We start from the raw sequence: 13125 nt of genomic DNA, 5'->3' as shown, positions 1-13125 counted from the left end.
GAAACATCTGTTTTGCAGTTTTTATTGAACCCCAGGCAAGTCCAAAGAAAGAAAGAAAAAATTGCCTTAACAGCAGTGATGGTATTTGGAGGAAGAAACGATACATGCTCTCCCATCAGGCACTTTTGCCTAGCAGTTCCTGTGGGATGGAAAGAGAAACGATGAGGTCATTCAGCAATGGTCTTCTGGATCAAATATTTTGGAACACAATAGGTAAGATATCTTATTCATTCATAAGGTACCTGTTTGACAGCATTGACACACTGCACATACTGCCTTGCCAATGCAGAGCAGTTGAGGCTTTGTCCTGCATGCTCCAGGTAACAGTTGAGAACCTGATCTTGCAGCTCTGCACACACAGGTGCGTAGTGGCCTTGCCTGGAACACACAAACACACATGAAATACCAAAATAGCAGAGAACAGTTGCAATAATGCAACAACTACCATCATTTTGACTCATTTTATCTTATCTCTGAAAGATGACAAACATGATGTCCAATATTGTACTTTCTTCTAAACCATCCACTTGTTCAGCCGCAAACATATTTGTTATTTGAGATCCATATATCATTCATAGATAAACTGATCCAAACATCATTTATATTCCTTGAAAAGCAGAGCACTCCGCCTTTTTCACCAAAGTTGCCCAGGAGCCTTTTAAGAGAGCCTTCTTTCCAATAATTTCTTCGCCAAAGACTGATGGTTCCCGAGCCCATATCTCATCCGTAGTGAGCATCACCGGGGAGAGGACTCCTCATCCACTGACTCTGCTCATGGCCTTTGCTCGTGACTTTAAGGATGGCCTCCTATCAGGTGTTACGGCTTGAAGTAGACTGTAGAGGTTTCTGGTAGGCAGAGGTGATGCTACCCTAAAATCGTAAAATTGCTACCTCAGAACCATCTCTGATTCAAAAAAATAACAATGACTTACCAAAAGGACAACCTTGTTACCTTTTACGTCCACCAACAAGTGTTGGTAGACTGGACGCACGTTTAACATCCATCAGATGGACGGCATACACACTGAATCACCCTGCCTATGAAATACCGCAGGATGACAGTTTATAGCTGGGTCGAGATTGAGACCCAGGCTAGACAGCTGAGAGGTGGGTGTGCACACCTCTAAGCCATCCTGCCAGGCCATTGGTAATGGTTACAACACAGTAAAAGCAAGTTCCTTCAAAATTACTCCACGTAGTACGTTGACTTTTTACAACCAAAAATCCAGGTCATTTTCAAACCACCCTTATATATTCAACACCAAGTTTTGCTACACTTCCGTTTTATTTTTTTCAGAAAATCTTGTAGACAATCTGGCAAACCCGAAAATGATTTGAACCGGATTACGTACGGGACTTTTTCTTCCACCCGCTCTGCATTTCTGCGGAAATCTTCATTGATCCCTTGGTGGAGGGTGGTACTCTGTGAAGGTCATCCAAAGGTGTCAAAGACAAAGCAAACAAGAAACCACGATGCCTTAGCAATTCAAATGTCAGCGAAGTTGTTCTCACACACCTTCTCTTCCCATTTTGAAAACTGCTTGCGGTACTTTCCATGCAGCTTCAGCATTTCTTCTTCCTGTCGCTTTAGCTGCTCGACCTAATTCCAGCAACAACAACAACAATTAAAAAGAAAATTCAACTGGCTGATCACAATGGTGTTACACATTTACCTCTAAAAGGTGCATTCATTTATAACTAGCAAAGGTACCTGGTTTGCCCTGCAACGCCAGGTCCCTCATCCCACCTTCTTTTACCCCTCCCTCCTCTTACCCCAACCCCACTCCCAGCACGGCCAGGTCCCTCCTCCCACCCTTCCCTCCTCTCACCCCATTCTCCCTCCGGACTCCCACTCCACCCATTCCCCTCCCTTTATGAAACTGCAAAATATTGAACAGAAATATCAGCAAAATGGAGCATGTTATTGCACTGCTTTTGGATAGACAATGTTGAGTGTTTTTCCATAAAAGGCCAGAACATGTAAATTATTTGGTGTTCCCACTCCAGAGCAGACCACATATTGACCATGTGATAAAGATATTCAAAATCTGTTTTGTTGTCAGACAATTAGAATGCACTCTCCAAACAACAATGTCGGTTCAATACGGATCAAAATCTGCATAACCTGCATAGCCCCATGGAGCTCGATTTTTCATTTTCATCCCAAGGTCAAGGTCAAGGTCACAAGGTCATGAACTTAGACATAAAAATCATACGACCGCCCAAACTTTGAGAGCTAGGATGACAATATTTTTTATGCATAATCTTGAGGTCATTCCCCACCGAAAGTCTTGAAACCATTTTGCTCTATCTTGAACACCTTGCCCGTGGCACCCCCTTCAAATTTGTTTTTACGCTGATTTCATTAAAGTATGGATAATCCGAGGAGTGCGAAATGCCATATAGCCTATATGACGTTATATTGTTCCTGGAATGTTCCAGAGGAAGTTTTGCACCAAAGATCATAATCCTTGACATTTGACCTTTAAAGTTCACAAAGGTCAAATTTTCAAAGTTGTGGGAATCGAACAGAGTTTTCAACCTTCTTCGACGAACTAACTCCAATAAGCTATAGCACGTATTCTGTTTCCTTATTTTAATGTCCACAACATTTTGTGACCTTTAAAGGTTATGCAAAGGTCAAATTTTTAAAGTTGTTGAACGAAACCGGGTTTTCGACATTTTGCAGCTTTCACCTGTCACTCGTACCACATCATGTTGATCATTTTTATAACTTGGTCAAACATTATCACATTGTCTCATCCTTGACTTCTGAAACAATCTACATCGTCAAATACCGCTGGTGAACCATCGTCGTCTTCAGACTTGTTTTATTTATCATCGCCATGGAAGTGCCATTTGACAATCACCATAACACTTTGACAGCTCCTTCATTAAGCAGGGGATACCTGCAACTTTAAATCTGCACTGGAACACTTGCAACAGTACTGAGTGTACCGTCTGTGAATGATAAATGTTTACGCATTCCAACCACTCGCTGTGCATCATCTGCATATGACAAGCCCACAGGCACCCCTGTAATCCTACTGCCATAAAACCTTGCAACACCACCTCCCTCAGGGAATATTCGTGTACGTGCAAGATCACGACGTTCCATTGTCTTGGGCAGAGAAGCTGCATCACCCGATTTTTATTTGCGGATATTTTCCTTGATGGACACTTCCAACTATTTTGTGATTTTTTTTTTCCTGTGATATTATTGGCTTTGAATTGCAGCAGTATGCGATATTTATTTCAGCTCTCACCCACTGAGGAGGTATGAAACATTAATATGAGTGAGTGAGTGAGTCAGTGGTTAGAAAGAGCTTTATATATTACTCGCTTGGATAGGGTACCTGGCATTGTCTGGTGCTGTTCTAAATCCTGTTGGTATTTTGAAGAAATCAATTATTTTTTTTGTGGGTGCCCAAAACACTTCCCTACACCCACTAAGGAATGGAGTCAGGGATCATTTATGATTTGAAAAAAAAACCTTTCACATAGCTACAAAGGCTTAGACACTATAGACTCAAAGAGAGCGATTTTTTTTTTAAACTAACTTTTAAAAAAAATAATAATAATAAATAAATTGCTGAAACACTACCCAGCACTCACTGATGAACCTCTGAAAGTTTGACGAAGATCCGTTCAGCCATCTCTGAGAAAAATGGTCACACACACACACACACACACACACACACACACACACACACACACACACACACACACACACACACACACACACACACACACACACACACACACACACAGCTCTTATAGTCCAGAAGATATTTGACATTAGATTTGATGATATTAATTTTCTAGCGTATTCCCAAAAGCAACTTGACAATACCCTCAGCTCAGACTCATCGAGCCTCCAGTAAGTGCCAATGGTATGACGAGTCACTCCACTGATTGGGATTTGTGCACAATGCGGGATAGAGTTAAAATAGATCAAAAGCCAGATTAAATCTTGATAGAATGGACTTTTTTAAACATGATCTAAGGCTCGAAGTGTAGCTGACACAATCAATCACACACACTTTTTAGACAAGACAAATATCCTCTGGGTACCAGTGACGTCGCAACAATGGCACTACTTTTCTCACCGCACTCAGCGGGGCATTTCCTCCTCCCCATGGATGCCAACCTATGGGGATGGTCCATGCTCTTCACTTATTAAATGCTGAACCTCAAGCAAGGAAGCAGCACGTACAATTTTTAAAGTGTTTGGCATCTTTGGTACTCAAACCACCGACCAACCAGAAACGGAGCGGACACTCTTAACCATTAAACCACCGAGTCTGTTTGAACCTACAATGAGTATCACATGCAAAAAGAAAAGGGTAAAATTAAGTTTATTTACCCGACGGTTGATGAGAGAAGCAAAATTGCTGAAAATTCACTGAATTTGTGCGTTCACATCCCCACACTGACATCTTATGAGAGTATCCTTATCATGGTAACAATTCAAAAAGAAACTTGCCGATGCCAATCTTGAAGGATTTAGTGCCAAGGTGTTTTGTTTGAAGTGTCTGGCCTCACCGTGGAAAGCAATTTCCTCTTTTCCTCTTGTCCCCATGAGTACGCTGGGATGTCTATGAACTTTCCTTGGCTCGCATCATTTTCTCTTGGCTGCCTGAATAACACACACACACTACCCAAGTCAGCAGCCATTGCAGGATTTAAAAATAAAATAAAATAAAACAGTCAATGGTCCAGCAGTCAATGGCCACAGTATTTGAGAAGTAGAGAACCAGAAAAAAACAACAAAAACAGGATGATGCAACAATACTACTGAGAAACAAGCAGGACAGCAAGAACAGACAAAGTGGGTGAATGAGCGAGTGTAGCTCTGACCGACAGCAGGGCTCTTCTTTCGGCTTATCTTGTGCTTGCGTCACTGAAAATCATCAAAAGAAATGGGACAGCTTTCAGTTTGACTTGGATATAAAACATTTGGTAATTATTCATCATTAATGAAAGAGTACAAGAAGGAAACCAAGAAGGAAATAAATCCTTCAGTAAGTCGGCTTATACTACTCAAGGAAAAGAGAGTTATTAAGTTAATGGAAGCCAAAGTGAGATATCTGACCGATATAAACCCAACCCAAGGTTCAAGTAACTCATTACCAACGAGAAGGGCACTCGGTAGAGCGCATACCTCCGCCACACAATGCCTGATCCACGAGAACATATCAGGTCAAATACATTTTTGAAATATCATGCTATACAGTACTGTATCATTTTTGGCACCATCTCTCAATTGTGAAGAATCACTTTTAAAATTAAATAATTCACATATCCAGATCCGGATTCAGATCTTCACCATATCAAACCAATTCATCATGTTCACACACCCAACTTGTCCACCAAGTTTCATCCAAATCCATCCACAACTTTTTGAGATATCCTGTACACAGACAAACAGTTAAACAAACAGACAGAGAGGGGTGAAAACATAACCTCCTTCACCTTCAATGGCAGAGGTTAACAATATCCCCCTTCCGCCACGTGGCGGGGGATAAAAACTGGACTGTAGATTCAAGTGACAACTCAGAACCACAACATTGCTTATTCCCGAATGCTGGTCTAGCATCTCATTTTAAACTTTTTATAAAGCATCATGTCATTAAATAATCCTTGGGGTAGAACATATACCCAATGTGACTCAACAATCTCCTGTGAAGAAGAAACCTACTGACTCGATCTTGGCTGCATTGCATGGATGAGAGATCGGCCGTTTGAGTGTGAATGCAAATGTGAAATAATTTTAAAGAATACGGTCATTCCACGTTAGGGTAACCAATCCACGGCCTATCCCCCTGGTTTTGGATGAAACTCACTGAGCTGACTCTCCATGGCACAAGGATGATGCAGAAAAGAACAGCCGATCATTTGTTCCTCTTTTTCCTTCCCATCTTTTGAACCAACTTCCACATCCTCTTCAATCTCATTCTTCCCTCCAGGTATTCAAGACAGCTGTTCACCACCATCTCAGATCATCACCAATCCAAAACCATGATCTTTTCTATCCCTGTTAACCCTCCCCAAATTTTGCTTCCCTTTCCATCTCATCCACCCTCTGTGTTCTCAGCCATCCCTAATTGTAACCCGCATCCCCATTTTTTTAAATGGAAATCGCCCCAAACAATCGCCCCGTCTCCATCTATCTTCTTCCTCCCTGTCTGCTGTTCCTTTTGTTAGTTGCGTCCTGATCCATTCTGTGTTCAAACTCTTCCAGGAGCCTCGACTATGTATGCAAAAATTAAAATAAAAGATGGAATTTCATGTTTAAGTTGGAAGAATACAAATTACCTCTTATGATATCCCAAAGATCTGCCAACTTGGTGCCTTTATCTCCAAAAAAGTATCAGTGGCCATCTTCAACCTTTCAACATGTTATAGGTGAATCAATCCGTGTTCAGGCCAATATTAAGGGCAATCTCATGTTCAGCTCAACTTGGTAGGAAAAATTAAAGGTGGCATAATAAAGCATCTTCCTAACTTTTCATAGTACAGTACAGTACAGTACAGTACAAAAAGAACAAATTAAACACAAAAACAGAATACCAAATGTAGGTCAAGATGTTCAAAGTGACAACAAGGACCTGATACTTCATGTGCCCCACCTTTTGGGTGGTATGAATAATAGATCTGTGTAATATTAAGGCTAAACCTTGAGCGGTTTTTGAAATATCGCACACACAAAGTTACTGGGATGGTTGCCATAGCAACACGATTCAGCCAATCACAGCCGTGATCTAATCAGGTTTAGATCATGCCATGAGAAATAGACATCTGCAATATGAAGCCTAAATATTCAACAGTTTTTGAAATATCGCGTAAACAAAAGTACATGGACAGATGATCGGTCAGTTGGTCAGATCTCATGTTAATGCCCCCCCCCTCCCCTGTCACCGACCTTGTCAGAGGGGTGGGGGACAAAAAGGACTCTTCAAGGTCAATTATAGAGGAAGTTAAGGTCACTTGAAGAACAGCTGGAAGGCAAGACCTGTAAATCGGCTCATACTTGACCCCAAAGCATTAATGTTTGGATCTTGAACTCTCTATTGTTGGGCATCAACTAAACCACCTATACTAATAAGGTGTGTGTGTGTGTGTGTGTGTGTGTGTGTGTGTGTGTGTGTGTGTGTGTGTGTGTGTGTGTGTGTGTGTGTGTGTGTGTGTGTGTGTGTGTGTGTGTGTGTGTGTGTGTTGTTCATAAAGCAGAACATTTTCTCTGCCAAATCACCCCTCCCCCAACCCCACTCTCTTTCCCCCACCACCCCCCTCTCTTCCCCCCACCCCCTCCCCACTCTCTTTCCCCTACCACCCCCCTCTCTTCCCCCACCCCTCCCCCTCTCTTCCCCCACCCCTCCCTTCTCTCTCCCCCAACCCCCTCCCCCTCCCCAACCCCCTCTCTCTCCCCCACCCCTCCCCAACCCCCTCTCTCTCCCCCACCCCTCCCCCTCCCTCTCTGTGTCTCTGTCTTTGTCTGTTGATGTGTCTGGGTGTTGTTTATTTACAAATGGAATTTTTTTTCTCCACACCTGTCTGGGCGGTGTTTGTTTGTCTCCGGACGTGTCCGGATGGTGTTTGGCTCTGGACGGCATTCATCTCTGAATGTGTGCTGGCGGTGTTTGTCACCGGACGTGTCCGGACGGTGTTTATCTCCGGACGTGTCCGGATGGTGTTTGGCTCCGGACGGCATTCGTCTCTGAATGTGCCCTGGCGGTGTTTGTCACCGGACGTGTCCGGACGGTGTTTGACTCCGGATGGCATTAATCTCTGAACATGCGCTGGCGGTGTTTGTCACCGGACGTGTCCGGACGGTGTTTGGCTCCGGATGGCATTCATCTCTGAACGTGCGCTGGCGGTGTTTGTCACCGGACGTGTCCGGACGGTGTTTGGCTCCGGATGGCATTCATCTCTGAACGTGCGCTGGCGGTGTTTGTCACCGGACATGTCGGTGTGGTATTTACAGTACGACAGGTAGAAAATAGATTTCAGACATTATTTTGTTTCCATCTTCACTGCCATTCCATACAGAATCATTTCGATGAGACGGTATGAATCGTAATTAACGCTCAACCGCACGTCTTCCTCTCACGCCTCACTCTTCCTCCCTCCTCGCTCCTCCAGCCCTCCTTGTCCCCCCTCACTCCTCTCTCTTCCCCCCCCTTCCACCTCCCCTACTCCCATCTCTCTGCCCCCTCTTACTATTCCCGTCAGCAAGGTATTTTCAAGCACAAAAACATTCGTAAAATCCCAGACGGTCAGGTGCCAGGTATAGTATGACGGTTTTAAATTCCTATTCGATGCGCGGAAATGCCCCAATAAATAAATAAATAATATAAAAATAAATAAAGGAAACGTCCTCTAAACCTCCTCAACACCGAGTCCCATAAAAAGGTCCACACTTGCAGTCTTCACCTGGAGAAGTTGGTTGGGGCTTGGTGGGGGTCCACGTGGAATGACCACCTGGCTCTTTCATGCGCTTCACCACGGGTTCCGAGAGCTGTGGGCACAGAAGGAACGACACTTAAAAAAGACCGACTGGAGTCCCCGTAACTGTGGCAACCAGACGATAGATATCTGGCTCGAGCTCCGTGGTGCTCGTGCTCTCGGCACGACCATGGTCACGTGACCGGCGACGTCATCGTGGGGGTCTTCGGCCACGGGTGAGGTGAAGATAAAGGCGAACATTCGCGCCAACATAAACCAACGTCATGCGACTTGACGACCCTTTACAAGGTGAAAGAACCAGTTTGTCCCTCGACACGGTTCAGCCATTTCGTTTTCCTGTCAGCGCGAAGCCGCCTTGAGGCCCAAGGACTCCATGACCATGGTGCTGCTTACCGTGATGCCCTTGACAACGGTGACCTGCTGGTTCTCGTCCAGCTGGTACGACACTCCATGGGTGCTTCCGCCGCTGCCCATCGCCGTTGTGAAGCAAGAGGAGCGTTGTCCTTGTACGAAGTCTCAAGATCCGTGTCGTCGTCCCAGCGGCTGTACAGTGTAACAGCACTGTTCACACAAACCCTCGCACTGTACACACAAACCCTCGCACTGTACACACAAACCCACTGTTCAAGCCACACGACGTGACGGAATGAATTCCTGTATCCTGATTACACCGGTCATGGTTTCCTCACTTCTTTATTTTATTTATTCCGCATGTTTGGAGTAAAAGGGAATTCCGATTTACTTTCCTTAAATTTTACACGATTTGTGAAAACTGATTCATCCTGTGAACGCTCTCCGGGAGGATATCGAAAAAAGGGATTCTTATTGGGCTTTTATCAATTTACCGGGAGATGTCATTTGATTGGCTCGTTACACACGGCAGACGGAGGGGGTCGTTGGTAGGTGGTTCTGAATAAGTGAATGGTGAGTAATCGATCTTGTGAGAGGTCGAGAGTGGTGTGGTGGGTAGTCTTAGAGGCCGAAAGTGGTGGTGGATCACCTTGCGAGAGGGCGAGAGTGGTGGTGGATCTTGCGAGAGTGGTGGTGGATCTTGCAAGAGGTCGAGAGTGGTGGTGGCTCACCTTGCAAGAGGGCAAGAGTGGTGGTGGATCTTGCGAGAGTGGTGGTGGCTCACCTTGCGAGAGGGCAAGAGTAGTGGTGGATCTTGCGAGAGTGGTGGTGGCTCACCTTGCGAGAGTGGTGGTGACTCACTTTGCGAGAGGGTGAGAGTGGTGGTGGATCTTGCAAGAGTGGTGGTGGGTCACCTTGCGAGAGGGTGAGAGTGGTGGTGGGTCACCTTGCGAGAGTGGTGGTGGATCTTGTGAGAGTGGTGTGATGGGTAGTCTTAGAGGGCGACAGTGGTGGTGGCTCACCTTGCGAGAGGGCGAGAGTGGTGGTGGATCTTGCAAGAGGGCGAGAGTGGTGGTGGTGGCTCTTGCGAGAGGCCGAGAGTGGTGGTGGTGCATCTTGCGAGAGGCCGAGAGTGGTGGTGGCTCTTGCGAGAAGCCGAGAATGGTGGTGGATCTTGCGAGAGGCTGAGAGTGGTGGTGGGTCGTCTTGCGAGAGGCCGAGAGTGGTGGTGGGTCGTCTTGCGAGAGGCCGAGAGTGGTGGTGGGTCATCTTGCGAGAGGCCGAGATTGGTGGTGGGTCTTGCGAGAGGCCGAGAGTGGTGGTGAGTAGTCTTGCGAGAGGCCGAGATTGGTGGTGAGTAGTCTTGCCAGAGGCCCAGAGTGGCGGTGGTTCGTGGATCTTGCAAGAACTCGAGAGTGGTGTTGGGTTGTCAATCTTGCAAGAGCTCGAGTGTGGTGATGGGTTGTCAATGTTGTGAGAGCTCGAGTGTGGTGTTGGGTTGTCGATGTTGTGAGAGCTCGAGTGTGGTGGTGGGTTCTCGATGTGGTGATGGGTTGTCGATGTTGTGAGAGCTCGAGTGTGGTGATGGGTTGGCGATGTTGTGAGAGCTCCAGTGTGGTGTTGGGTTGTCGATGTTGTGAGAGCTCGAGTGTGGTGGTGGGTTGTCGATGTTGTGAGAGCTCGAGTGTGGTGGTGGGTTGTCGATGTTGTGAGAGCTCGAGTGTGGTGGTAGGTTGTTGATGTTGTGAGAGCTCGAGAGTAGCAACGGTGGATTTTGGGTGCAGTATTTGGTATCTCAAGTCGAAACATTCACTCTCTTTGGTTCTGCTGAAATTGCCTCCTCTCGAATTTTCAAGTACAACAAGAAAAAGAGTAACAAGTCTGAAGACGACGATGGTTCACGAGCGGTATTTGACGATGTAGATTGTTTCAGAAGTCAAGGATGAGACAATGTGATAATGTTTGACCAAGTTATAAAAATGATCAACATGGTGTGGTACGAGTGACAGGTTATTAGCTGCAAAATGTCGAAAACCCGGTTTCGTTCAACAACTTTAAAAATTTGACGTTTGCATAACGTTTAAAGGCCACAAAACAATGTTGTGGACATTAAAATAAGGAAACAGGATAGGTGCTATAGCTTATTGGAGTTAGTTCGTCGAAGAAGGTCTAAAACCCGGTTCAATTCCCACAACTTTGAAAATTTGACCTTTGTGAACTTTAAAGGTCAAAGGTCAAGGATAATGACCTTTGGTGCAAAACTTCCTCTGGAACAATCCAGGAACAATATAATGTCATCTAGGCTATATGGCATTTCGCACTCCTCGGATTATCCATACTTTGATGAAATCAGCGTAAAACAAACTTGAAGGGGGCGCCACGGGCAAGGTATTCGTGATAGAGCAAAATGGTTTCAAGACTTTCGGTGGGGAATGACCTCAAGATTATGCATAAAAAATATTGTCATCCTAGCTCTCAAAGTTTGGGCGGTCGTATGATTTTTATGTGAAAATTCGCAATTTTCTAAGCTCGTGACCTTGTGACCTGATCTTGGGATGAAAATGAAAAATCGAGCTCCGTGGGGCTATGGAGGTGCCTTTGGGCTAACCAAATACCAAAACCCCTGCCAGATTCGACAAACCCCCTAGGAGAAGATGCAAATTGAAATCGGCTACCCCCTAAAAACATAATTTGCAATTTTCTAAGTTCGTGACCTTGTGGCCTTGACCTTGGGACAAAAATGAAAAATCGAGCTCCGTGGGGCTATGCAGGTGCCATTGGGCTAACCAAATACCGAAACCCTGCCAGATTCGACAAACCCCTCGGAGAAGATAAATTTTTACGTCAAAATTCGCAATTTTCTAAGTTTGTGACCTTGGGACGAAAATGAAAATCGAGCTCTGTGGGGCTATGCAGGTGCCATTGGGCTAACCAAATACCGAAACCCCTGTCAGATTCGACAAACCCCCTAGAAGATGCAAATTCAAATTGGCTACCCCCTAAAAACACGTTTTTTGGGCGTGGCCCCGCCCATAATGGGCGCACCACGCCCATTCTCAGGAAAACACAACTAGATCATGATATAAACCTCCCACCAAAATTTTATCAGGATCGGATCAAAACCCATGGAGCTATGCTCGGGACAGACAGACAGACAGACAGACAGACAGACAAGCCGGTAGGCGGACATGGGTAGTCGACTACCCAATAGAACCTGACGCGATGGGCCCGTTCGATGGGGAATAACCTGAGGATTAAGCACAAGAAAATTCATGATTCTAGCTTCAAGGGTTAATGCTGCAGATTGTTTTTTCGTTAAAATACCCCCACATTTAGAGGTTTTTCGGCCGTTGCTAGGCAACGGAGGGGTCCATAGCAACGGTTCTTTCTCACACATAACTAGGACATACCATGAACCTACCATACCAGTTTCATGTATATCTGACTCATTGTCTCTGAGATATAACGAACTTCGTTTTTTTATTGTTTTCGACCAGGGTTCATTCAAAGTCTATCTTCTCCGACAGTTTTCATAGGATCCGGCTGGAAATTTTTGACAATATGGCTGAATATACTGCCCACAGTCGCTCGTGGCCCGATTTTTGATTTTCGAAAAAATAAATTTTTTATGATTTTTTTTCAAAAATTTCAAAGTCCCGTTGCTGGGCAACCGAAGGGGCGTCAGCAACCAGTACCTACGCGGCACTTGGTCACAAACTGGTCCTACCACCCAAATTTCATCAAAATCGAACAACTGCAAGGGGGTCAAAAACCCCCGACAAACACACACACGGACAGACCGACACCACGACCAACAAATAAGGATAGATCAAAAAAAAAAATTTTAATCAAAAAAAATTTTTTTTAGAATTTTTTTTTTTCGACTCGATCGACTACCCAAAAATACAAACAAACATTCGTGAGGTAAACGAATGTAGACACAGTTGTCATGTGACACCCAGTACAGACGAATCTGCCGGCGAGAAAGGGCGGATACAACACACTTCGTATGGATCGAAAATTGAAATCACCGGCAGAGTATCCGCCCGACGGGCGGTCTTGTTCCTAGCATGCAACGCATCCCTCTATTTGGGCGGTGTATAGGCAATTGACAGCTCTGTATAGGAAAAAAATAAATAACCCGGGTTACGTGCATGAAGTAAAAGCAGACATACTGCTTATGATTCAAAACACCTGACTGCGCCGGAAAACGTGGGGGACAGGAACACTGTACTGTCGCTGGTGGAGACTTGTAATACCCTCTCCTACCATTAGGCGGTGTAGAAGAGTGTAATTATAAGTATA

The 13125-nt window shown here is 45.1% G+C and overlaps 2 protein-coding genes across 2 annotated transcripts in view; one reads left to right on the top strand and one right to left on the bottom strand.

The window, feature by feature from the left end:
- Positions 1-6: 6 nt before the first annotated feature.
- On the bottom strand, positions 7-9210 carry LOC147023753 (MICOS complex subunit MIC19-like). The gene is made up of 8 exons (XM_085890399.1): positions 8863-9210; positions 8437-8521; positions 4861-4903; positions 4546-4639; positions 1517-1600; positions 1353-1423; positions 243-378; positions 7-139 (listed from the first exon to the last, which is right to left on the bottom strand). Exons 1-8 carry the CDS (start codon positions 8941-8943, stop codon positions 116-118), a joined length of 618 nt encoding a protein of 205 aa, XP_085746525.1. The 5' UTR covers positions 8944-9210; the 3' UTR covers positions 7-115.
- A 44-nt stretch (positions 9211-9254) lies between these two features.
- ORC5 (origin recognition complex subunit 5) overlaps positions 9255-13125 on the top strand; it is a 41634-nt gene continuing 37763 nt past the window's right edge. Inside the window, exon 1 of the mRNA XM_085890392.1 lies at positions 9255-9393. Coding sequence (XP_085746518.1) covers positions 9391-9393 — 3 coding nt within the window. The 5' untranslated portion in view covers positions 9255-9390. The remainder of the gene's footprint in view (positions 9394-13125) is intronic.

This window comes from Eptatretus burgeri, chromosome 7 (assembly GCF_056783735.1).
Source record: "Eptatretus burgeri isolate ZD-2024b chromosome 7, Ebu_testis_v1, whole genome shotgun sequence".
Taxonomy (NCBI): domain Eukaryota; kingdom Metazoa; phylum Chordata; class Myxini; order Myxiniformes; family Myxinidae; genus Eptatretus; species Eptatretus burgeri.
This window is presented reverse-complemented; position numbering and strand designations above follow the sequence as displayed.

Bases quoted from the DNA above. Each gene is read 5' to 3' on its own strand.
- LOC147023753 (XM_085890399.1), bottom strand. From the start codon at position 8,943: ATGGGCAGCGGCGGAAGCACCCATGGAGTGTCGTACCAGCTGGACGAG. The intron at 1,601-4,545 runs GTGAGGCCAGAC...TGCTGGAATTAG, and splicing joins AGAGGAAATTGCTTTCCACG to GTCGAGCAGCTAAAGCGACA. The intron at 379-1,352 runs GTACGTAATCCG...TGTGTGTTCCAG, and splicing joins CGGGTGGAAGAAAAAGTCCC to GCAAGGCCACTACGCACCTG.